At 40.4% G+C, this 23,163-nt stretch overlaps 1 protein-coding gene across 23 annotated transcripts in view; it reads right to left on the bottom strand.

Annotated features, from left to right (window-relative positions):
- The window catches only part of Cadps2 (calcium dependent secretion activator 2), a 525,569-nt gene that overhangs the window by 289,241 nt on the left and 213,165 nt on the right, over positions 1–23,163 (bottom strand). For all 23 annotated transcript variants that reach the window (XM_032906883.1, XM_032906888.1, XM_032906885.1 and 20 more), the window contains exons 4-6: positions 19,634–19,714; positions 10,848–11,084; positions 6,834–6,955 (exon numbers count right to left, since the gene is read on the bottom strand). In XM_032906883.1, coding sequence (XP_032762774.1) covers positions 6,834–6,955; positions 10,848–11,084; positions 19,634–19,714 — 440 coding nt within the window. The remainder of the gene's footprint in view (positions 1–6,833; positions 6,956–10,847; positions 11,085–19,633; positions 19,715–23,163) is intronic.

Here is a 23,163-nt window from a genome sequence, read left to right as displayed (position 1 = left end):
TAGGGGAGAAGGATGGTACCTAAGAGCTGCGAGAGAGAGCCTGCAACCAACCAACCGTGTAAGAGTTTGCGTAAGTGGCCACTGGCACCAAGGCAGGCTCACGAAGGAACATTTCAATGAAGCAGACCACAAGAGAGAGGATGTTCTGATGAAGAAAACAGTGAAAGGACACATAATGGAGGGTTCTTTGCTAAAAACATGCATGTGTCGGTCTGCCTTACATTGTGTAGTTGAGTTCCATTTGTCAGGACTCCACAGACTTGGGATGATTGGATGTATGGGGGCTGAGGCAAGACGTGCTGAGGCAAGGCACGTAGAGGACATGTGATGTTTGGAGGGTAAAAATAGGACTCAATGGAGTGATGGAGACAGAGCTTGGCTTGCTGGTACAGCTAGCTGTATAATGACTGTGGGTCTTGTGTCTTCGATGATCTTCGCTTCCCCGAGAGAGGCACAGATGAGAACTCCTCTTCGTGTTCCTGCTGACTTGAGCTGAGGCTGAGTGAGGCCTGACTGTCTCTGCTAGGCTGTGTCACTGCCGTTGCTAACGCGGCTCTACTGAACTGCACTGCTGGTGTATCTGTGAAGTGTTTGCGAGTGGACCGAGCTGCCACTGCCTGCTAACCTGTGAACTAAACTGCCCATTTCCAGACAACACAGATGGGAGTTGCTCCAAAGAACCTTTCTAAACAGGTCTACTGCCTCACTCCTGTATCCTTTCTTTTCCACTGTCTCTGGTGGGTGGCAGGCTACAAGGGACATTAAAGCATGTAAGAACCATCATTTAAAAGAGGTTTTGAAAAAAATTAGTTACAGGTTATATATCCAGCTAGAGTCTGACTTTATTCTAAATTCACATTGTATTATGTCTTCAATTATGAAGACCCTGGATTGATTTTCTTTACTTACTACTATATTCTCAGTGCATGTAATGCTTGCTTTTGGCCAGTGTTTGTCTCTTTAGGCTCTATTTTGCTCTGTATCACCAGTATCAGTTTTCCAAAAATGTTATTTTTAGCGGCTTTAAGAAGAGGAAACAATCTGTCATAGGTTTTAAAGATAGAAATGGCAAGAGGAAAAAAAAAAACCTGCATGTAGTTCAAATGGCTTCCTTTTGATTTGTAAGTTGGAAATTTTTTGACATATCATACAGAATGTAGCATAGTCATTTCTAATCTATAAAAATATCTGACTAATAAGTTATAGTTCAAAATTCTGATGTTAACAAGTTAAACTGAAAATGAATATAACTTTAAGAAACATAACCTCCTTTAGTTTGAATGTGGTTTGTCCATTTTGTCTTTCAAACATTTGCCCTAGCCTTTGGGTCGCTCTGAGAAACTCTGCATTTGCAACTGCGATATTCTTATTGCTTTGACAATCTCATTGTTGCACAGATATCACGGCAATTCGGGTTAAAAATATAACGTTTACTAATGTATGTTGAAAGTCAACTATAGCCCTCACATGCTCTCTAGCTTCTGTAAACACATTTCTCTAATCATGTGACTTATCAGTTTTCCTATTCCTTCTTACTCTTTTATCTGACTCCTCTCAAAAGATAAGAACCAAGAATTAAGCGCCACAATTAAACAGCTCTGTAAGGCAAAGAGAGCACAATGTGTGCCTGGTGTAAGTACGCTGTTGCTTAGTAGGGCTTGGGTTTTGAAGGCTTTGAGATACATGGTCTAGTGTGGCTTCGAAATTGTTATCCTTCTGCCTGAACTTTCCAAATGCTAAAATTCCAGGTTTGTAGCAATACCACGTCTATGTGTGTGCTTTATCCTAACAAATGAATGTAAGCAATATTTAATTCTTTGTTCTGATTATCATTGTTATCATACTAAATCATACATTTCAATTGGTGAGGTTAGATGTCACGCCATATGTTCTTTTCTCTGTAGGCAATCACTGGAGGAAATAAGTCTTAAAAGTACAGACATATCAGGAAATATGTCCATTACATGTCCATAACAAACCTTCCTGTCCCCATTTCTCATTACTCACTACCTCTCCACTTCCTTTAGGCTCTTTCATTAGTGCCATGGGCTAAACCTCAGATGAAGGAGATAAGGGTAAAATGGTACAAAGCTCTAATCAAAAATATTTTCACTCCTCATCCCTAGAGAGTAAAACTTTCTTTGGCAGAAGTACAGTCTCCCCCCACTCTCTTCTTCTATTCTGTAGACTAAAAGATTAGCATTAAAGGCAAAATTTTACCAAATTAGATTTTCTCTTTAGCAGTCCTTTAAATCAAACTTTTCTGTAACCATAATTTTCGTTGGACTTCAAATTCTCTATTTGGAGTAATACAACAAACTTCCTGACTATTTCTGCCTAATTACCAGCAAGAATTCTGAACTACAGGAATGTAATAGGCAATGGCTAACACCCTTGATTCAGTTTATTGGAAATATGGGCTAAATAAGGCACTTTAATTAGTATCAGGCAGAAGGATGAACGGATCTCCAACAGAGCACAAACTGTTGAAGCAAGAAAAACATAGAGAACGTGTCTGAGCCGTAACTGTGAGCGATGATGGAGGAGATGGACTCGTTTCCTGTTGTGCGAGATGAGTTTGGGGGGAAAGCATCATTGTAGCACTCAGGCTGTGGGCGGTTAGGTTATCTAACCCCGGGAAACAGCTATCCATTCAAATCTTCTAATTCATTTTAAAAGTTACCCTGTTCCCATAAAACCACAAAAGCTATTTTGGTCAAAGTTCCTTGAGAAGAGTAGTGTAAAAGACTATAAGGTTCTTATTGTAATATTTTTCTCTCTGATGATGAAGAAAATTAATGGACTAAAGCGTTCATTAATAAACTTCCTATCAGAATGTTGCTATATAACTACCTATGGATATTTTACATATCTAGTGAACATTCCATACATTTTTATTATTTGTGAAAAATATTAGTATTAAATAAATATGTAAGTATAAATTGAATGTACAGTTTTGTAAAAGCTCTGATAACCAAATAGGAACCAAATATAAAGAATGAACTATGATTCTATTGGTATATTGGCGCTGGTGTTCTTTCTTGGAGTATAGGCAAAAATAGACTATAAATGGGTGTTTCAATTTTTTCAAACTATCTTTTAAGGCACAGTAACTATGAAAGTGACGATGGAATACAGAGTTTTAGTGCCTGCCATTTAATTTGTGAAGCAATGCACTTATAATATACACATGACAACCAATTAAAACTTCTTAAGGAGGCTGGATAGAGTAAGGAATGGCAGTGAGAACCGTTAGGACACGCAGCCCTCTCACAGCCTCACAGACTAGCAGCAGAGTTAAAATAAGCAAAGGGAAGTGCTAGAAACCAACTCAAAAATTCAAGTGGATGAGTGTGTTTTCAATTCTTCTGGGGTGACAAGACTTCAATTATATTAGCCATTGTGGGGACCAGGTACAACGTGGAATTTCTTACCCTGTAGCTAAGAAACTTCTGTCATTGGCTTTGTTTACTATACAAAGAACATTTTCCACAAACCCAAGATACCACAAAATGAATGAAAATGAAGGTGCACTAGAGAGGCACACACAGCTATTGTAAAGACACACACGCATAATGCTATTGTAGAGACACACATGGATAACACCATTATAGAGGCCCATATAGATAACACAAAATCATGCATGGACTCACTTACAGTCTCAAGTGCACAGAGTAATAAGCCAAAGCCAAACTTTCCCCATGAAGATATTGTGAAAATAAGCAGTAAAGCAAACTAAACTTTTCAAAGAGAAAAAAAAATCATGAATGCTAATTAAACAGAATATAGAGGAGGGAAAGGTTTAAGCAGAGAGGGACTATGGGAGGAAAGAAGAGATGAGGAGATAGAAGGATGGAAAACTAATATGATGGCAGTTGGAAAAGGCCATATGGAAACTTACCATTTTATAAGCTCTTTAAAAGCATGCAGTAAAAAAAAAAAAAAAAAAAGTTCAACGGGAGTCCTTCTACATGGGAGGTGGGATAGGGTAGCAGGGAAAATGTTTTCCCCAGTCACCAGAGGTCATCAAACATGAAGCCTACGGCCAGGATTAGGATACACGCCTTAGGGTTGTTGGTCAAAAGGGTTCCAGAGACTTCCAAACAACTCAGGCATTGCTCCCGGTTTCCCCTAGAATACGATGATAAGATGCTATTGCTGAAGATGCCACATACTTTTGCTACAGGGCACAGAGCAATAGTTCTTAGCCTGTGGGTTGCAAACCCCTTGGGAGTTGAATATCAGATGTTTACATTATGATTCAAAACAGTCGTACAACTGTGGTTGTGAAGTAACCACAAAATAATTTTATGGTTGGGAGGGACGTCACTGTACCATGAGGAACTGTATTAAAGGGTCTCGGCATTAGGAAGTGTGAGAACCACTGGTACAGAGCAATGAAGTTGATACCTAGAAGTTTCCTCCCTCCAGATTAGCTTTCATTTTGTTAGGTAGGTTTTGCTATGTATGTTGCTATGGAGGTTGCTGTGGAAGAAGAGTCATTACCTCGCGGTGAACCTTGAATACTACAATCACGACCAGGTTGGCAATGTATGACCATTTTTATGACAGTGGAATAAATTTTTCCAACCACTTTCAGTAGGTTGCCCAGATTCCAGCACTGGATGGCTCCATGCCCACAAAAACAACAATAAATAGTTGGTTAAGAAAAAAAGTAAAGAAAAAGAAGGGGAGGAGGAGGAGAAGGAGGAAGAAGAGGAGGAGCTGGAAAGAGAACATGATAGAATCTAGGTCCATAAATTGTACGCATATATGAAATAATAAACTGACATTTAAAATTTTAAAGAACATTTTAAGCTTGACCCCTACAAAACAGAAAGCTCAATCTAAAAAGGGACAGGCAATAAATAGATGATTGAATTGCAAGATCGCACATGCTCTCATGTATCTGCACACACATCCAACCCCACAGCCAAGTGCACACGCTCACTACATGCATGTGTACACGGTGAAGATTAAGTACCAGTGAAAACTGGAGAACCTGAGGCTCTTGTACACTGCTAATAAAAACAGAAATGGTACAGAGAACGAGTGAAAAGGTGTGCGTACTCTTTAAAGGGCTAAACCCAGAATTATCACATCCCTGGTCAGTGTATACCTAAGTGCTTAACTCAGATAATTTACCTGAAAAGATATGTGCATGCAGCATTTTTTTCCAAGACACACAAATGTTGTAAACAATTCCGGCATTAATTAGCCAAAAATAAACAAAGTGTGGGTATAGATAGAGATATACAATAGTACATTATCAGATACTTGCTAAAAGATGTAAACACTATGTTCTATAAAAGATGTTTTGCCAAAGAATACACATAACATTATTATACTCATAAAATGGCCAGAACAGACAAAAAGGCAAAATGTGCACAGAGAGTACACTAGTCACTGCTAAGAGTTGGTATGATTAGATGTCGGTAGCTAATAAGTCAGAACTTATCTGTGGGGTAATAGGCATCCCGCAATTGACAGTGGGAGGACTGCACAACTTGTTAATTATGTTATTCTATTATTTTCAAATATTTACTGCAGCTAAGTCAGAAACAAGTTCCATGAATTTAAAGTCCTCAGTGAGTACAAAGACATAAGCCTACATAGGTCATGATTGTTCTCCTAATTCTTTTTAAAATAGAGATCAGACGACGACAACAAAAAAATGACAGACTAGGTACATGCCAATCCAAAAATTAAAGAGATGAGCCAGAAAATACCCATTTCTCACTGAGTTGGTCATGTGACGTAAAGGGTAATTCTCAAGAAGTGATGTCTGAGATTCCCAGGGACAAGGTTTTACAGAAGAAGGAAGGGTAGAGAGGGGCTCGATGTGATTTTGGGACCTCATGAAATGCAGGGCAGAGGAGCAAGAGTAGTCAAGGAAACAGAGTGGGGTGTGGTCCCAGAAAATGCAAGTCTAAGTGGAGGCAAGCAAGGGCTTAAGGGGGTGGGGCGTTTGAATGGCTGCTTCTGGACACCGCACCCCTGTATTTAAATTTCTGCTCTTAATAGTTAGCCCTCGGTATCTTGCCAAAATTCTTGCTTCATAGTAATGTATTTCTTATTTATTTCCTCTTCAGAACCTAACCGGTGCCGGCCGGGCTCTCCGTAGAAGTTTCCTGAATGATCAAGACGTATAATTGACACCACGCAAGAAAGAAAAACAATGTGTTCTAAAAGCAGGCTACAAATGAGCATTCAACTCCCTCGGGCCAGAGTGGCGGTTTTCATTAGAGATGGTAAAGCCTCCCACATCAGGTAAACGGAATTTCTCCTTGGTTTCGTTATCATTTTCAAAGCGTGAAGCGCTATAAATGAGCAAATGACAGCGTCATCGTTTCTGATTTCTGTGTGGCGTTACTCTTTAACTGCTCGCCCACCGGAACATTCCAAGTTTCAGTGCGGAACACTTCCCACCTGTGCTCACAGCAGAACCACAGGAAAGGGGAAGCTACTACGGCACAACGGCGGTAATCTACATAGGTTCCCGCAACGCGTGCCGTCCTTGTAAATGACTTAGAAACAGACACTTGCTACCTAGTGGTGAGCTTCACACCTGCATAGATCAGGTCGGTAGTGGTGGTGGGGATATGGAAGGAGTGGGAGGGACAAGATGTGGGAGGGGATTGGAGGGAGCGGAATGAATGATGTAATTATATCTAAGTTAAAATTAAATAGCAGAAAAAGAGAAACCCCAACAGATTTGAGACAAAGCTAGCTAACTGGTTATTGTTCTTAGGAATAAGGACATCGTTGTGCATATCACGGGATATATTTCTTTGGATGAAATAAAAAAAATTTTTTTTAATCAGTAAGCTTACTGTGGTCTTGATGCTTCAGCCTGATCTGTCTGGAGTTTTTCCCCTCCTTCCACCTCCATTGTGCAGTAAACGATTCGATTGGGAGCCACGGATTTCAATCCTTGCACTTCCATGATGACAATCTAAGGTAAAACAATTTGAAATTAATATGTAAAGTTGATGGTGGTCAATAATACAGAGAAATAGCAGCATGAATAGCTGGGTAAGGGGCTCATGAGACCACATTCCCACTCCTAGCTGAGGATCTATTGGCAGTAGATGGCTTCTAGGAAAAGAGAGAGCCAGTTCTCTCTAGAGTTGATACTCCTGGCACTGTGCTCCAGCGGACGGCTTCACACCCATGGCCATTTGGGTCACACTAATTTTGGGCTCAGTGGAATATATATATATATATATATATATATATATATATACATACATATATATATATATATACATACATACATACATATATATATATATACACATACACATACATACATACACACACACACACACATACACCACACACACATGCACACACATGAGAGGACATGAACTTGGAATTTGGGAGAAGGGCATGAAATGGGGTCTGGAAGGAGTTGGAGGAGGGGAGTTAAAGGTTATATGATTATGATTAAAATTCATTATATGCATGTGTGAAATTCCCAAAGAACAAATAATAACTTTGAAAGGAATGAGGAAGCATAAAGCTTCAGGGGGAGGAAGAGCTGATGATCGCTATACGACTGGTACATATAAATAAAACAACAAAGCCCTTCAGATCTACTTTCCAAGGAGGGGAGACAAGACCAGCCACAAACGTTAGTGATCGAGAGCCAAGAATCATAGACCATCAGCTTATTGAACTGTAGCTATTTCAATTGACTTTCAACAAAACCTGATCATGGATGGAACTACAAAAAATAAAACTGAACTGTGCTGTATGCTCCACTACCTCTCGTTGGACTCTCTGTGTCTAATGCAGTGAGAAGCAAACAGACAAGTTTGTCCTACAAGCAAAAGGAAGAGAGGCAAGAGACAGCATGTGTACACAACACATGGGCAGCATGTGTGGAATGTATGTGGCCAGGCATCAGGAGACCCACCGGCAGGCAGAAACCTGCCAGTCTAATATCAATGTAAAAGTTTAATGTGAAACATAAACAGATTCAAGCCACAGAACCCCCCACCACCACTACTCATGCACGTCGTAGACTCCTATCTTGACCAACATTTGCTTTTCTTATTTTGCTTGATTTTAACCTTCGCATGGCTTGTTCTGTTTTTTTTGGCTCATGCGCTGTCTTTTCATTCCTTCTAAAGGCTCTGTGGATGGAGCTTATGCTAATGTAATTCTGTAAGTCTAACTGCTTTTCATACCATAACCGCCCTTAATCCATTCGATACACAAAGAACGGAGCTGAGAGCAGACACTGTTTGGATGCTTTCCACACATCACTAAACAGAAAACAGGGGGGGAAAGAGGTCCACTCTGCAGCTCCCGTGTCCCTGAGCCACAGCCTGCTGGTACAATAGTGCCGGAAGGGAGCGTGGTAAGTACCAGGCACAGGCAAGAAAGGGGAGCTGTGCTCTTGAAAGGAGGCACAGTTTGAGCAAAGCTCTTCAAGCCTGTACGTCACCTCTTCCAGCCTTGTTGGTGAAGACACATTCTACACTGGGCCAGTTCTAGGCCTGAAAACAGAAATGTCAGAGCTAGACATTCAATTTACTGCTGGCTTTTTATGAGTTTTCATAGTTAAAAAAAACTGAGATCCAAGGATCCAGCCTTGCTTAATGGGACTGGCTGGTGGTACAGCCGGTAGCCGGAAGGTTAGGCAGCCGTCCCTCAGATGTTCTGCAGCATCCTCACTTTCATTGTGATGCTGGACGCATCACTCACTTGTGCAACACTGCGGGGACCGAGAGCGATTTCGTATTAAGCTATGGGCACGAAATACCTGCCTTAGACAGACATGGCAGGAAAGGCTGTCAAAACAATTTTATAAATATGCAAGCTTCTCAGACCACACAAAGGGAAGTTTCAGCTTGCAGTCGCTTCTCGAGACAATAATTGCTAACTCAATAGCTTAATCAAACATAGTGACAATAAAGCACAGACTAACAATTCACTCACTACCCTAATTCTGCCTTTGAAAATGAAAAACTACTCCTACGTTACTTATAATTTATGAAGAGTTCAAAAAACAATGCCCAGAACTGAATTTTTACTTTCGAATATTTATTTAAAGTATAACTTTATATATTGTTGAAGTCGTCTTCTCTATGTCTTCCTCCCATAAAATTAAAGTGCTAAAAGTTATGCTACAATTATATAATTTAGGAGAAAAAAAAACTTCTAGAAGTATTAGCATATTTTTTTCAGCCAGCCAAATATCGATGGCAGTGCATGATGAAAAAAATTCAATGGGTAATCTACAAGTGTGGTTGCAAATTAAACAACTTTATATTCCGAAGCAGGGGAGACTGAGGAGAAACCCAGAGGCAAAGCAATTTGGCAAAGCCATTAGGTAAACCCAGGATGAATTGAGTTAGAAGACAGCCCCATGTTTTCACTGTGACACTAGGTTTAATACATTTACCTACAAAGCAATCCTGGAAGTGAAGGAAGAGAGGCAGCTGCATTATTCTCAAGTCCATTAAACGGAAGGAAAAAGAATCAAAGGAGACACTTGCTTTTTCCACTACCACTTAGCAAGCTGAACATCATCAAAGACATTTAAAATCTACCTCCGAGAGTGGATGTCTCTGTCACCACCACTTAGCAAATACAGACAGCGTCGTTGGGAATAGCACAAAGTGAGAATCACAGGCTAAGGAAGGAGCTGGAATACTTCAGTGAAAGCTTTGGCAGAGGGGCTGGGGAGATGGCTCAACAAGTAAGGAGCCTGCTCTGCGGTCTTGAGGAGCTGAGTTCAGACCCACAGCACAGCTGTGGGGCAGCAATGCCTGATACCCTGGCACTGTGGCTGGGCTGGTTGTGGGGCAGAGACAAGCCAATCCTGAGGGCTCACTGGCCAGCCTGGCTGAAATGGAAAATTTCAGGTTTCCAGTGAGAGACCCACTCTCAAAAACAAAGAAGGTGAATGTTTGAGGAAGACACCCTGATGTTAACCTCTGGCTTTAACACGTGCTCACAAGGGTAAGGGCAAACATGAACATGTATGGCCACACTCACACACACCAGTCCAGAACATACATAAATTTACACTTGACACTGCTAACATTTGCACAGAGAACAGATTATTATGAGAACAAACTGGAGTGTATTTAAACGACCCGACTCTTCATAATACAGTCTTTTATCATCATTTACATAAGGCCTTTCTCCCAGGACTTTTGCGGGAATGGGTGTATAAATCCATAGACACGTTCCACACTCCTGGATTAGGCACAGACACACATTACACACAATCATGCAAGACACCAAGGAGCAGCGGTAACATCTCTGGTTCTCCGGGTTTGTATGAAATGGATACAACTTCTGTGGTTTGGCAAACACACTTTTAAACCTGTGTTATTTGTTTTGTTTCTGACCCCGTTTCCTATCTCTATAATAAAAGTAAAAACCCTGAGAAAGAATTGTCTGCCTCTCAGCCTTCCCAGTACCTAATGCCCTGCTTCACAGCTATGTGCTTGATTAAATTCTAGAATGATAATCCCACAGGTGAAGGAAACTAAAATCAACGCTGATTAAAGACAGAGTAGACAGGAGCCAGTTACATCCTGAAGTCCTATTCCCACCCCAGTGATTCTGATATTTACTTTTATCAGTGTACGCACAACAGTTTAGAGGGGGAATACATATGCCTCAAGGCTGCTTCATTAATTCTAATATGAGTGTTACAATTAAAACACAACCTGTATTCATCTGAACATAGAAGCTAGTTGTTCAGAAATGAGGATGGCTTTAGCATTTTCTGAACACGTGAACTTCTGAACCCTATCGCAAAGATCAACGGCGATCCCAGTGCCGCTTCATTTCTGCAGCGACGGAGGGGGAAAACGACTTACCTCTAAGGTGAATGACAACACCACGTCAGACTTGGACAGCTGGATCTCATTCTCGTCTCCCAGGTCCAAGAACGCAGAATTCTGGGAACGCTTTAACTTTTGTAATTTAAATTCTGGACCGCCCTTTGAAACTGGAAGACTTTCTAAATTGGCCATTAGCAAATTCACGGAGGCTCGCAACTCTTCTATGTACATAGTCTCCATTTCTTTTGATATAAACTGGGGGAATCTTCTCTCCTTAAAAATAATTACAAAAAATAATGTTAGGCTGGGCCCATTACGGTTATACCAGAGAAGATTACATGGCGCAGTGACTAATCTGTACAGAGCCATGATACCTAGCATATAATGCATCTGCCAATTTCAGTTTGGGGGCTTTAAAAGCCCCAGGTTTTGACAGTCTTGACTGTATCTAAAGACAGTGTTTTATATAATCTATGAAGAATTGTGTTATGAAATGAAGAACAGTGCATATATACTTTCAGATCGATCACTGTTATAAGATGTGCATAACTAAAAGCGGGTATGGAGAAATGCTTTAGCATATAGATCAATCACAATTATCCATTAGGTTTGAAAGAGCAGGAAGAAATGGTCTGCAAGGAAATATTCAGCATATATATTGATCCTCTAATAAGAAAAACATCATTTTCACGATACATGTGCATGGGAAGCGATATTCTTTGTACCAAGTATTCACAGCAAAACCCATTTTTACTGAAACAATATGGATACGGTTCTAGAATTGGATAATTTTCACATTGCACAAACATGAAAAGATCCCCTTAGGGCTATAATTCAGTCCTCCACTAAAGGATTAGAAAAGATTTAAGTTAAAGCAAAAGGCCAATTTATGATAGAAATCTGTTAAGCGAAAATAGGTAACAGATTAATCTGGAAGATTCTATTTTATTGCAGGAGTACATTGACAGCTTTTCTCTTAAAATCTTTGCAGTCAGGTTTTCAATTTATACACGCCATTAAAAACAAAATCCCAGGGACCGGAGAGATGGCTCAGCAATTATGAGCACTTTATTCTTTCAGAGGACCTGGGTTTGGTTCCAGGTAACTCCATGGTTCCTTAAAACCATCTGTAACTTCCAGATGCCGCTGCCCTCTACTGCCCTCTACAGGCAACAGGCATGCATGTGGTGTCAGACATGCATGCAGGTAAAGTACCCATACTCATTAAATAAAATACATAAATTGAAAAAATGTAAAAAACAGCATCTAAAAATATTAATAGTTAGAGCTAAATTATCCTTCAAGAAGACTATGCTAATCTATATTTCACAAGACTGCAAAAGAGATTATTTTTTTTCCTCTCTTAAATCTTTCGATGTCGAGGGGATACTTCATTACACGAGGTCAAAGTAACGTCTGTCCCAGTGTAATGACTCGAGAATGGAGGCTTAGTCAGCTTTCAGATGATTTTTTGAGTGCACCAGAAAATGTCAGCTGCTGTTTCCATTGGTATCATTCAAAATGTCACCTTGGATAACTGCATCTCGAACAGCAGTGCAATGCAGGCAGCATGGTCCTCACAGAAGCACCTGACCTCTGACTCCCTTGCACCAGTTCAGTCAGGAAATCAGCGTTGGAGTCCCAGCCCACCTGTCTGCTCCCCTGCAAGTAACCTTCACACATTCCTCTTAAAATAGTTTACATATAATTAAAACGTAACTCTCCCTAAGATCCATATGTTGGAAGCCACATGACCAAAATGTAAGTTTGCATATTCTACAGGACAGTTTCTTAATTTTTTTAGGGAAAAAAAAAAAACAAGATGACTTAGAATGTTTTCTTTCTTCTTCTTCTTCACTAAAAGCAAACATTATACAACTATGTATATTTTTAGATGATTTTAATGAATTTCAAATGTCAAACGAGGGCACTAATGTAGGGTGAAAATTCAGAATTTACTTCTGGGTTTTGAACACCCACCAATCCCTGAGTTTGAAAACTCTCCAATTCCTGGTGTCCATGGCTCAAGACTTGAAATTCCACCAATCTCCATCTTGGAAATCTCTATCCTGGCATACTCTGCCCCATCCCCACCCCCAAACACTATATAAAGCCTGCCTTCAGCTTCCCTGCTGGTTCTTGCCTTAGCATAGGCAGCTACCTTGTTATGTCTCTCCCAATAAATCTTTGGTATGAGCTTTGTTGAGAGGTATGACTACATGCTATTCCTTGGCTCTCAACTGCCAGAATCCTTTCCCCTTCAGAGCTGCAATACATCTACTGGGCTTAGAGCTGTAACACACCTAGGTTCCCCTAGAACTGTTAAGAACTTAAAAGAACTTGTAAGAACTTGTAAGCTGTCTCATGTGGGTGTGAGAAACTGAACCCATGTCCTCTGCAATTGTTAAATTGTCTAAATTGTTTCTGAGAGAAACAATCGTGTGAAGGTCAAATCTGAAGTAGAACAGTGCTGGAACAAACGTGTTCAAAGTTAGAAGGAGCGGTGCTCACCTATAAGCAGCAGGCCAGGTACTGAGTTATACTTCCTATTTACCAACGAGTTACACTTCCAGTTTACTAGGGGTTAAACATTCCAGACACAGACATTACAAGTTACCTTGCACAGTATTGTCTGGGAAAGGTACAAATGTTTGTCTCCTAGCTAAAATAGTCCTATGGCTACAACTTAAGTGTGGATTTTGAATTAACCACATCAGTAACTAATCCAAGAAAGTTAAAGAAAATGCCCAAACACTTTGTTTCTTAAGTTCTCTCTGGAATATTTTTGCTAATCAATTTGCCCATTGATAATAGGTTGAATAATATACTGTATTTTCATTTTGTATTTGTGTGGAATTAATAATTTTGCCTTTTAAAATTCTACCTTTACAGAGGAGGAGAAAAGAAAATTTGTGACATGTCTAAAAGCTCAGACACATCTTTTTTTTTTTTAATTTCCAAGGTGTTGCTTTATAAAAAATTAGCTTTAGCACATAAAAAAGAAATAATTAAAGAAATGCTTAATTACTGCTAAACATACTTCATCATCATCTGTTAGAGGAAACTGATAGGCATTGGAAAAATACATTTATTTTTTCACATGACCTTTTATTTATTTTTACATTTTACTTTTTAAAAATTGGATATTTTATTTACATTTTAAATGTTATCCCTTTCCTGGTTTTCCCTTCGATACCCCCTATATGATCCCCCCTCCCCCTGCTTCTATGAGGATGCTCCCCCACCCAGCCACTCCTGCCTCCTCCCCTGGCATGCCTCTACACTGGAGCATGGAGCCTACCCAGGACTAAGGGCCTCTCCTCCCATTGATGTTCGACAAGGCCATCCTCTGCTATATATGCTGCTGGAGCCATGGGTCCCTCCATGTGTACTCTTTGGTTGGTGGTTTAGTTCAACCAACTCTGGTTGGTTGATTTTGTTCTTCTTCTTATGGGGTTGCAAACCCTTTCAGCTCCTTCAGTCCTTTTTCTAACTCCTCCACTGGGGTCCCTGTGCTCAGTCCAATGGTTGGCTGTGGTCACAGCCAACTATTTATTATTTCAGTTTTGTGGAAAACTGACTATATTTGATTTTTATTTATGAAGAAATCTGTACTGGAATTTTCCCCTAATTAATTGATTGATTGGATAATAAAGGTGACAAGAAGGCAGTCGCTGGGTGAGGAGGAAGCAAGCCTTCTGGGTCCGAGAGTGGGAGACGGAACACAGGAGGAAGGAAAGGGCCCCTTTTGGACAGTGAGGCAGAGCAAAAGAGCAACATATAGACCGAGAACTGTTGGCTCTGGTGGCAGAATTCACCATCAGAAGATTTCTAACAAAGAATAGTTGATAGTTGATGAGTTTAGGAAGATAGATTCCACACGCCCAGTGGTTGTGTTATCTCTTGATTCTAAACTAAGATCATCTGGTGTTTTACTTTCAGGGCAACTCAGGTGGGATCCAGGGAACAGAGCCAGTCTTGGCAGACTAGCTGTAGGGGACTGATGACTGGGAATGTGAAAGGTGACAGATCATTGCTAAGGGATAGACACGGGGCTGGGGAGACCACTGTTGCCAGTAAGTAGCCATCATTAGTGTAGATTGAATTTTTTTGTTTGTTTTTGTTTTGTTTGTTTTTGATAATTACTTGCAACAGAAATCCTCCTAAGTTTCCTTTTAAAGCTTTGACATGAATGGATAATATTCTATTAACTTCATTTAACCTGCCTCTGTGGCCTCTTGGAAGCAACAGGATCGATCATCAATCAGATCAGCACACGTGTTAAACCTGATCTTTTTTTGTGAATGGGATAAGACAAGGAATTATTTTCAAGTTGCTTGACTGTGAGATTTTCTCATAAAGGAAATCCTAGTTTGGGACCACGTCTACCCTGGTACACTAGTGCCTCTCACATGGTGATAGATGTCATCTCCGGAAGCTGTAAGGCCTCTATTACTGCTGTTCACTGCTTCAGGAGCTCCTCACCTTTCTGCTCCCTTTCCAGTCAGACCCATGCCATTGCTGAGTCTTCCCAAGGTGACAAATGTTTGCTTTCTGTTCCTTAACTACTCAGATTGGGTACCTTTAACCCCCAAATATGAAATGTTCCAAAATCCAAAGCACTCTGATGCCACACATCTACGGTGGGACGAGTATAGTCACAACAGAGGTGCACCTGTTTTCAGTACAGTTCTGAACAAAACCGCCTTTGGTCCATGTGATTAAGGTATGAAACAGACATGTAAGAGAGACACTGTGTACAGACTAGGAGACTGCTTACACATACAAATATATGCTAACATCCGAAGAATTCCAAATCTGAAAAGTACTCCTGGTCCCTGTCACTTTGGACAAGGTATCATCAACTTGTGTTAATTTGGGGATTCTAATATCCTTTGAATTACTTAGTCCCAGAGGCAATGGATGTACCGAGGTACATACATATATGTACTTGCAAATTCAGTTTTTCCTATCATGTTGATAGCCCCTCTCCATTCAAATATAGGAGAAGGCCAGCCTTACAAGTCTGTTAGGAATTTTGTCCTGCCAGGGATGTCTGCTGACTATATGTAGCATGTAAAGACTCAGTCATCCATGGGCTGTAGAGATGGTTGAAGGATTAACAGCACTTGTTGTTCTTGCAGAGAATAGGTTTGAGTCCCAGCACTCATGCAGCAACTTACCACTGTCCTTAACTCTAGTTGTAGGGTATTCAGTGCCCTCCTCTGACCTCCACAGACCTCAGGCCCCCACAGACACAGTATATATATATATATATATATATACACACATATATATATGTATATATATATATGTATATATATATATGTACATACATGTTGGCAAAACACATACATAATAAAGTAATAATAAATATTACAAACAAACCATTCTTTCAGCATCTGGTAATTCTTCTGCTCCAGGTCATTGGAGCACCACCAGGAAGATAATGGGCAAAATTCCTCTCTTGTCATAAACATAGAAACGTAAGTCTTAATAAGTATTAACTAAAGTCATTTTTACTATAAAAAATTAATTAAGTCTAACATGGAGAAAAAGCCAGGAATAGATCACAGTGAATACTCGAGGGACTCTAGCACTCAATAGGATTGTCGGTGATGTTTCCAGTGAGGACAGGACTTTAGAGCATAAAAGAAGAAGAGAGGATGAACACTGTGTGAAGTTGGCCAGCTCTCAGTATCCAGCTATCTTGTCAGGTACCAGCGTAGACGCTGCCATGGATACACTTTGATGTTATTAACAACGATAATCAGCCAACTCTGAGTCAATCAGATGGTCTACTTTGGAACATGCCCTCTGGGTGTGAGGTGGCCAATTACACCCAAACAAATCAGAGCAATTATGATTACCGGCACTGAGAAGACCTCTCCTGAGATGTCAGCCATTTTCCCCTCCTGTCATCCCACCCCTACAGTGACATGTACCTCTGCCCTGGCTGCCTGTCATTCCAGAGAGTCCTAGTTAGAGTATAAAGTAAACAGAGCAGCTTTTTTATCTTTCCAGCTTTCAGGAGAATTGTCACTAACGCTGGCGTGGGATTTTTCAGGGATGCAGCTTTTTTTTTTTTTTTTGGAGGCCATTTTCCTGAAAGGAACCTCTTACTCATGCCTCTATGATGGCAAAGAAACAAAAAAAGAAAATCCTCCCTGGTTCACTAAGCTGGACTTGAATGGAATATTCCCTTTAGCGGATCACTCATGCCCCATGTGCCCTGAATAAACATTTGCACACATCTTCCCAGTGAAACTTATGCAATGACTATTTAAAGACCTTAAGAACATAGTTTGAGTCCTGGAGAATAGTGATTCTGCCTCAAGACTGTAACACAGAAGCCTTGTTTGACATAGAAAAGTAAATACCTTGCAGACCACTGTACATCTAAAAGTAAACATGGGCTCAGCTATTGGTCTTTTCTGCCTTGTTAACATTTTTCCTACTTCTTTCTAATTGTTCCTTAGCTAAAATAATAAACATGAATATCCCTATTACTCGACACAAATTTCTGTCCTGTGGCTTTACTGTTATTATAATGTTTATACTGATTTACGGAGTGTGGAAAGGGGTGCTCCTGACTCCAAACTGTTAATGTGTCACTTCTCTGGACTTGTCAGACTAAGGAGGTAGCGAATGTAGGGACAAAACAGACTCTGGAGCCCGGGAAGTGCCTATGGCCTATTCTATTTATACAGCAGATCTCTGATAATGGTGAAGTGTGTAATCGTCCAAAGCCTCAACCTTCTCTGTAGAACCCACACTACCAATTGCCCTTGTGGCTCACGGGTTATTGAAAGAGGCCTCGATCAACAAGGTCAGTGCATTGCTGAATTAGTCTTTTAAGTAGGGTTCTGAGGGCTTGGTTTGGTCTATTCAAATCGGAGAACAATGAAACCTGTTCAACATGCTCTGCTGATGTTCCTGCTAAAATGTTTTCAGTTTGGGAGCGTTTTACATAGAAGATAGAAATCTTCAATGGTTCACTTTCTTCTCCATACTTTTGCCAACTGGTCACATCCCTACTGAGACCCCTGGGTGTTCCAAAGGGAAGCCTTCTTGGTCATGGCTGATCCAATCATTTGACACTCAGGCTAGGATTTGTAAAATGCATACTCTGTGGACATGACCTTGAGAACAAATCTGAGACTTTCCTTTTCATCTGTGGCCATCTATAACATTAGTCAAGGCCTAATTCTTCGTGAACAAGTGCAATTTATAAGTAGGTCATGGTAAGTGTGTATCGAGACCTCTCTCTGGATTCTTTCCTAGCCATTGGCCTACAAGAAAGGCGACCAGCATTCTAGACAGGATCAATGTTGGCCTAGCACTTCAGGTAAGAGAGTTTAATCTCTAAGGCTTCCAGTAGCTTCAAGCTTCTAGATTTCTATGAAGTGAATTTCCCAATGCACACTCTCCCTTGGTTCAGTGCTGGTATCCACGTAGAGGTCAGCAGGAAGGCATCTCTTTTAAACTCTGCTCTGCATATGAACTGCCTCTCATTCATAGCATCCCACATGGTCAGTCACGTGGACATTGTCCCTCTAGAAATCCGCCTTGGTTCACATGTGCTTCCTACCAACCCCATTCTCCAATTTCTGTTGTCTTTCTCTTTTTCTTTCCAATATCTCAAACGTGTGGTGCAGCATTAAATTTAGACAGGCAGAGTATTAGCACTCTGAAAATATGACCATAAATATATGTTTCCTTGGCAGAAGTGCAAAATGTAACTCACTGTTGGAGCCAGGATATGAAGCATTCCCAGTGCTGTAGAATTCACTGCCATGGTTTAGGTGGACAGACATATTCCCACTCTGTAGTAAAAGCTTGTGAATGTGGATGTACATGTCAGATAAGAAAGAGGTAGGAGAAGGAGGGAGGGCAGTGGGGGGACAGAGAGAGAGAGAGAGAGAGAGAGAGAGAGAGAGAGAGAGAGAGAGAGAGAGAGAGAGAAGAGAGAGAGAGGAGAAAGGAGTGGGAAGGGTCATGTAGGAGAGAGGGGGAAGGGAAAGAGGGAGAAACGGAGGACCAGGGGTGAAGAGAAGTGGAGTGGAGATGCTACCTAACAATGACTTAGTTTTTACTCAGCAGAAGGAAGACCTATGTGTTGAGAAAGCCACAGCAGTGTCACTGTAACCTTACTATGAAGAATTCAAAGTTTTATATCATTGAAATAAATTAATCTGTCCATCCACAGCAAAGAATATTTGTGATGGCCAAGAAGACACATCCAGGCAAACACCCAAATTATTAGAGAAAAAAAAAAACTCCGCTTTTGTTTTAAATAGATTTCTGTTCTCAGAATCAGTGGTTATGTAAGTAAAATAATTAGGATTCTAAAAGAAAACACATTGTATCTGTCAGATTTCCGTCTTATACATTTCAGATTGCAGTTTAGACAGTCAGCCCTTCCGCCGAATATTAGTTGGTACCACTATCTGCCAAGCAGTGCCCTGGGAATTTTAGAATCTGTGTGATCTTTATAAGGAAATTATTCTCCATGACCGTGTTTTTCTTGGTGCCGTATTAAGACTCTTCTAGGTCCAGTTAGCAGTAAGAAAAGAAGTCAGATCCTTTTAAACTATTAGAAAGGTTATCGCTGAATTTAGACTCCTCACAGATTACATACGGAACCCCCAGGTTTAACCGTGTCCTCCCTTCAGAAAATAAGAATTCAGATGTTTTGGGTTAAGACATCGTTAATATAGAAAGCAAACTATAACTCATGGTGGGCGTGTCTGGCTTGTCATCATGGTGAGCACCTTCAAATCGGTAAAGACGTGGCACAGCAGTTAGCAAGTGTAACGTACCTTCGCCATCTTCTCTGCCAACTGCAGGCGGCCGTCAAGCTCCCTTCTGATCTGGGCTGCTTGCTCATCAGCGTTGTCCAGCTTAAAGAGAAAAGAGAAGTAGGCATGTGTGCAAACGGTGGCTCAGTGGCGTAAAAACAAAGAGCGAACAACTCAAAAAGGGTCCAGCACGTTCCCCAGCCACCCCATCAAATGTCTGCTCGCTTCCACTATATCCCAACCGCACGACCTCTCACTGGGCTTTAGTCACAAAAAGTTAACTCAATAGCTCAGTTTATTAAGAAGCACAATTATTGCAACAACTCCGTGTGCCTAATGCGTTGGCAATGAATTTAAAACAAATCCTCGTCTCCTAGAGGCTGCCAGGACTCATTCCTCCTATTCTCCTCTCCTCAAGGTCAGCCCTGAGCACTTCAGCATCCGTGAATTTCTTCTTTTGTTCTCTTTTGGTTGACAAGATCTTGGTTAATTTTTCATTTCTTCTTTTTCTACTTTTAAAAGTATCCCGGCATTTTTTGATCTGTACGAATGCCGCACGATTAAGTCACTGCTTGGATTTCTACCGCTTAAGTCTGCGAGCATTGCTCATTCCAGGGACAACACTCGCGCCGAGCCATCAATGCTCACACGGTTCTGCAGGTGGGCGTTACTTCAGAGTTCCATGGCATGGCTTTGAGTTTGATGGAGGGCAAATAAAAGTGAAGTCTTTAAGAAATCCCCCCGTTGGCTCGAGACCCCATATGTACAACAATGCCAAGCAACCAGAGCTTCCAGGGACTAAGCCACTACCTAAAGACTATATACATGGACTGACCCTGGACTCTGACCTCGTAGGTTGCAATGAATATCCTAGTAAGAGCACCAGTGGAAGGGGAAGCCCTGGGTCCTGCTAAGACTGAACCCCTAGTGAACTAGACTGTTGGGGGGAGGGCGGCAATGGGGGGAGGGTGGGGAGGAACACCCATAAGGAAGGGGAGGGAGGGATGTTTGCCCGAAACCGGGAAAGGAATAACACTTTCGAAATGTATATAAGAAATACTCAAGTTAATAAAAAAAAAAAAAAAAAAAAGAAAGAAATCCCCCCGTTGATATGGAAAATTTTCGTTCATGAATTAAGTCATTCTTGACTTTTCCTATGTGTCCTCATGCCCCTCCCCCTTCCCAATCCCTTAATCATAAGATGTTGAGCTGGTGATATTAGATGTTAAATTCCTTGTCGCTTCAATCCTTTCTCCTTTTGAATCCTTACCATCAGGAAACCAAATCAAAGAGTATAACAATATTTTGGTAAAGACGACTTAAAATATTTAATTATACATGTTTGTTTCTGAGTGAATGTATCCTGCACGTGTGCAGGTATTTCTGGCGGCCAGAAAAGGGTGTTGGATCCCATGGAACTGAGTTTGCGGACGGTTGCAAGTGCTGATATTTATTTATTTATTCCACAGGGGGAAGTACAATGAAAGGGGAATTTACATCTAAAGGAATCACAAATTTCTCTCTCAGGACACTAGTATCTTAACAATCCACAAAATCCCTCAACTTTCACCAGAATGGTACTTACATATCATCCAAGATATACATCTCTAGATTAATAGTTTTATTTAATTTTTTAAGAAGAGTTGTTCCAGTACTTCTGAATTTTAACGAAGTTTGTTCTGTAAGAGACATTTCACTACTTTAAAAACAAACATCGATGGCTTAATTGCATTTGTCTGAAGATGTAGCTGAAGAAAAGTGCTACACTGATATTTCAAAGATAATAGCAGAGACAAGGAACCTTAACTTTCATGACTACCACTGTCATCTTACGAATAATAAAAGATCATATTCCTCAGCACATGACAAATAAATGCTGGGAACAAAGTGTAATATAAAAAATAAGTAAAAGTTTAAGGGTTTATCTGTTGAGGTTTGGTCTTTGCTATGAATTATAATGCTAAATACTTGCCCCCAAGGTCTGGTTGATGCCTATAGCCTATATCTAGGCAGAAGAGAGGTAGGTGGAACTTTGGTTTCCGGGCTTGGGGTCTGAGGTAGGATCACCAGAGCGAAGAGGGAGAAGATAGAGAGAGGGGAAGATGCCATGGGACATATGAATCTTGAAAACATGGTCATGAGGGCTGGTCAGTTGGAGTGAGAGTGGCCCAGATGAAACATGTCAAGTTATAATTTTGGGTTATTGATTGGGAAGTAGATACAGTTTAGAGGGTAGATCTCTGCCCAGCTCTAATGCTTTAAGGGCTTATTATAAATATAAAGGCTTTGTGTCTTTTATCTGGGAACTAAATGGTTCGTGGCAGGGTAGAAACGCCCAAATGAGATTAAATATTTAGTACAACACTTATCCCTTTATAAAAAATCCCATATAGGATTTAAGGAACAAATTATACCAGTTTTTTCAACATGTGAGAATCTTGGATTTGTGGCCCATGTTTTGTCTTATTTTGAATACTTTTGTTTGCAGCATGCTTTATGATAAAATTGATATGCTTTTCCTCCCCACTCCTCGCTTCTCTTTTTCTCTGAGTGAGGATTTCTGTATGGTGACGAGAATGGCTTCTGAATCAACTAAAATTCCATGTCTCTAGGAATACAGATGTGCACTACTGTGTCCAACTTAGCCTAAAGTGGTAATTTTTCCATTGAGAAAATTGTAGATTTGTATACTGAGAAAAATGAAGGGAATCCATGTCTTTCCCCTGGATATTTAATATACTAAAAATCACCCATCTTATTCAGATTTCCTCAGGATAAAATGACTATATAAGTCTGTACATCTACCACTACTGTAAGACATGGAACTGTTCTGCTCTCTCCTGGCATCCTGATATAACCACAGTTTTCTTCTTCTACCCAACCTGCAGCTGGTTAGTTTTGATAATGATGAACTTCCCTTTATACAATGCTTAAAAGCATATTCTGCTAAGGCAAAATGGATTTTTTAAAAAATTTACATAACAATAAATTATGCTCCCCAGAGAAGGTACTGTGCTTAACATTGAAGAGTTTTAGGTCTGGAACCTTTGACCTCTTTGCAATCTGAAGAGCCTGAATGCCCTGTCAGCACTCATGCTCAGAACTAGATCAGAGACTGAAAACTTGGAAACGCAAATCTGTGGCTACAATGTGCCATGGGGCATCCAGCCTTACCTTCTGGCAATCTACTTAAAAATTCAACTACATAAAGAAAATACACATAAAATATAATGAAGAGATGAATCTTCTATCTTGACTCCTTACTTTAAGCACTCATATATAATACTATATTATAGGTGGTGTGTCACCTATCCAATTCCTAAAGCCCAAAATAGACGGGTCACCGCTGACTTCTCTTTCCTGAACAGTGCAAGCCTAGACTTTGTACAGTTAAATAGAGTAAAATCTAGAACTACATAATGGAAGCCCAGGCAAGGAGACTTGAACTTGAAATGCTTCACCAGGTCTCTTTTTGCACATGAATTGTATGTATATAGGAGTTATGGTGTGGTTTAGATGGTTGATTTGTTACTGATTTAACTTTGGTACCT

This window comes from Rattus rattus, chromosome 6 (assembly GCF_011064425.1).
Source record: "Rattus rattus isolate New Zealand chromosome 6, Rrattus_CSIRO_v1, whole genome shotgun sequence".
In the NCBI taxonomy this organism is placed as follows: Eukaryota; Metazoa; Chordata; class Mammalia; order Rodentia; family Muridae; genus Rattus; species Rattus rattus.
The sequence above is the reverse complement of the archived record's forward strand: the minus strand, read 5'-3'. Positions and strand labels throughout refer to the sequence as shown.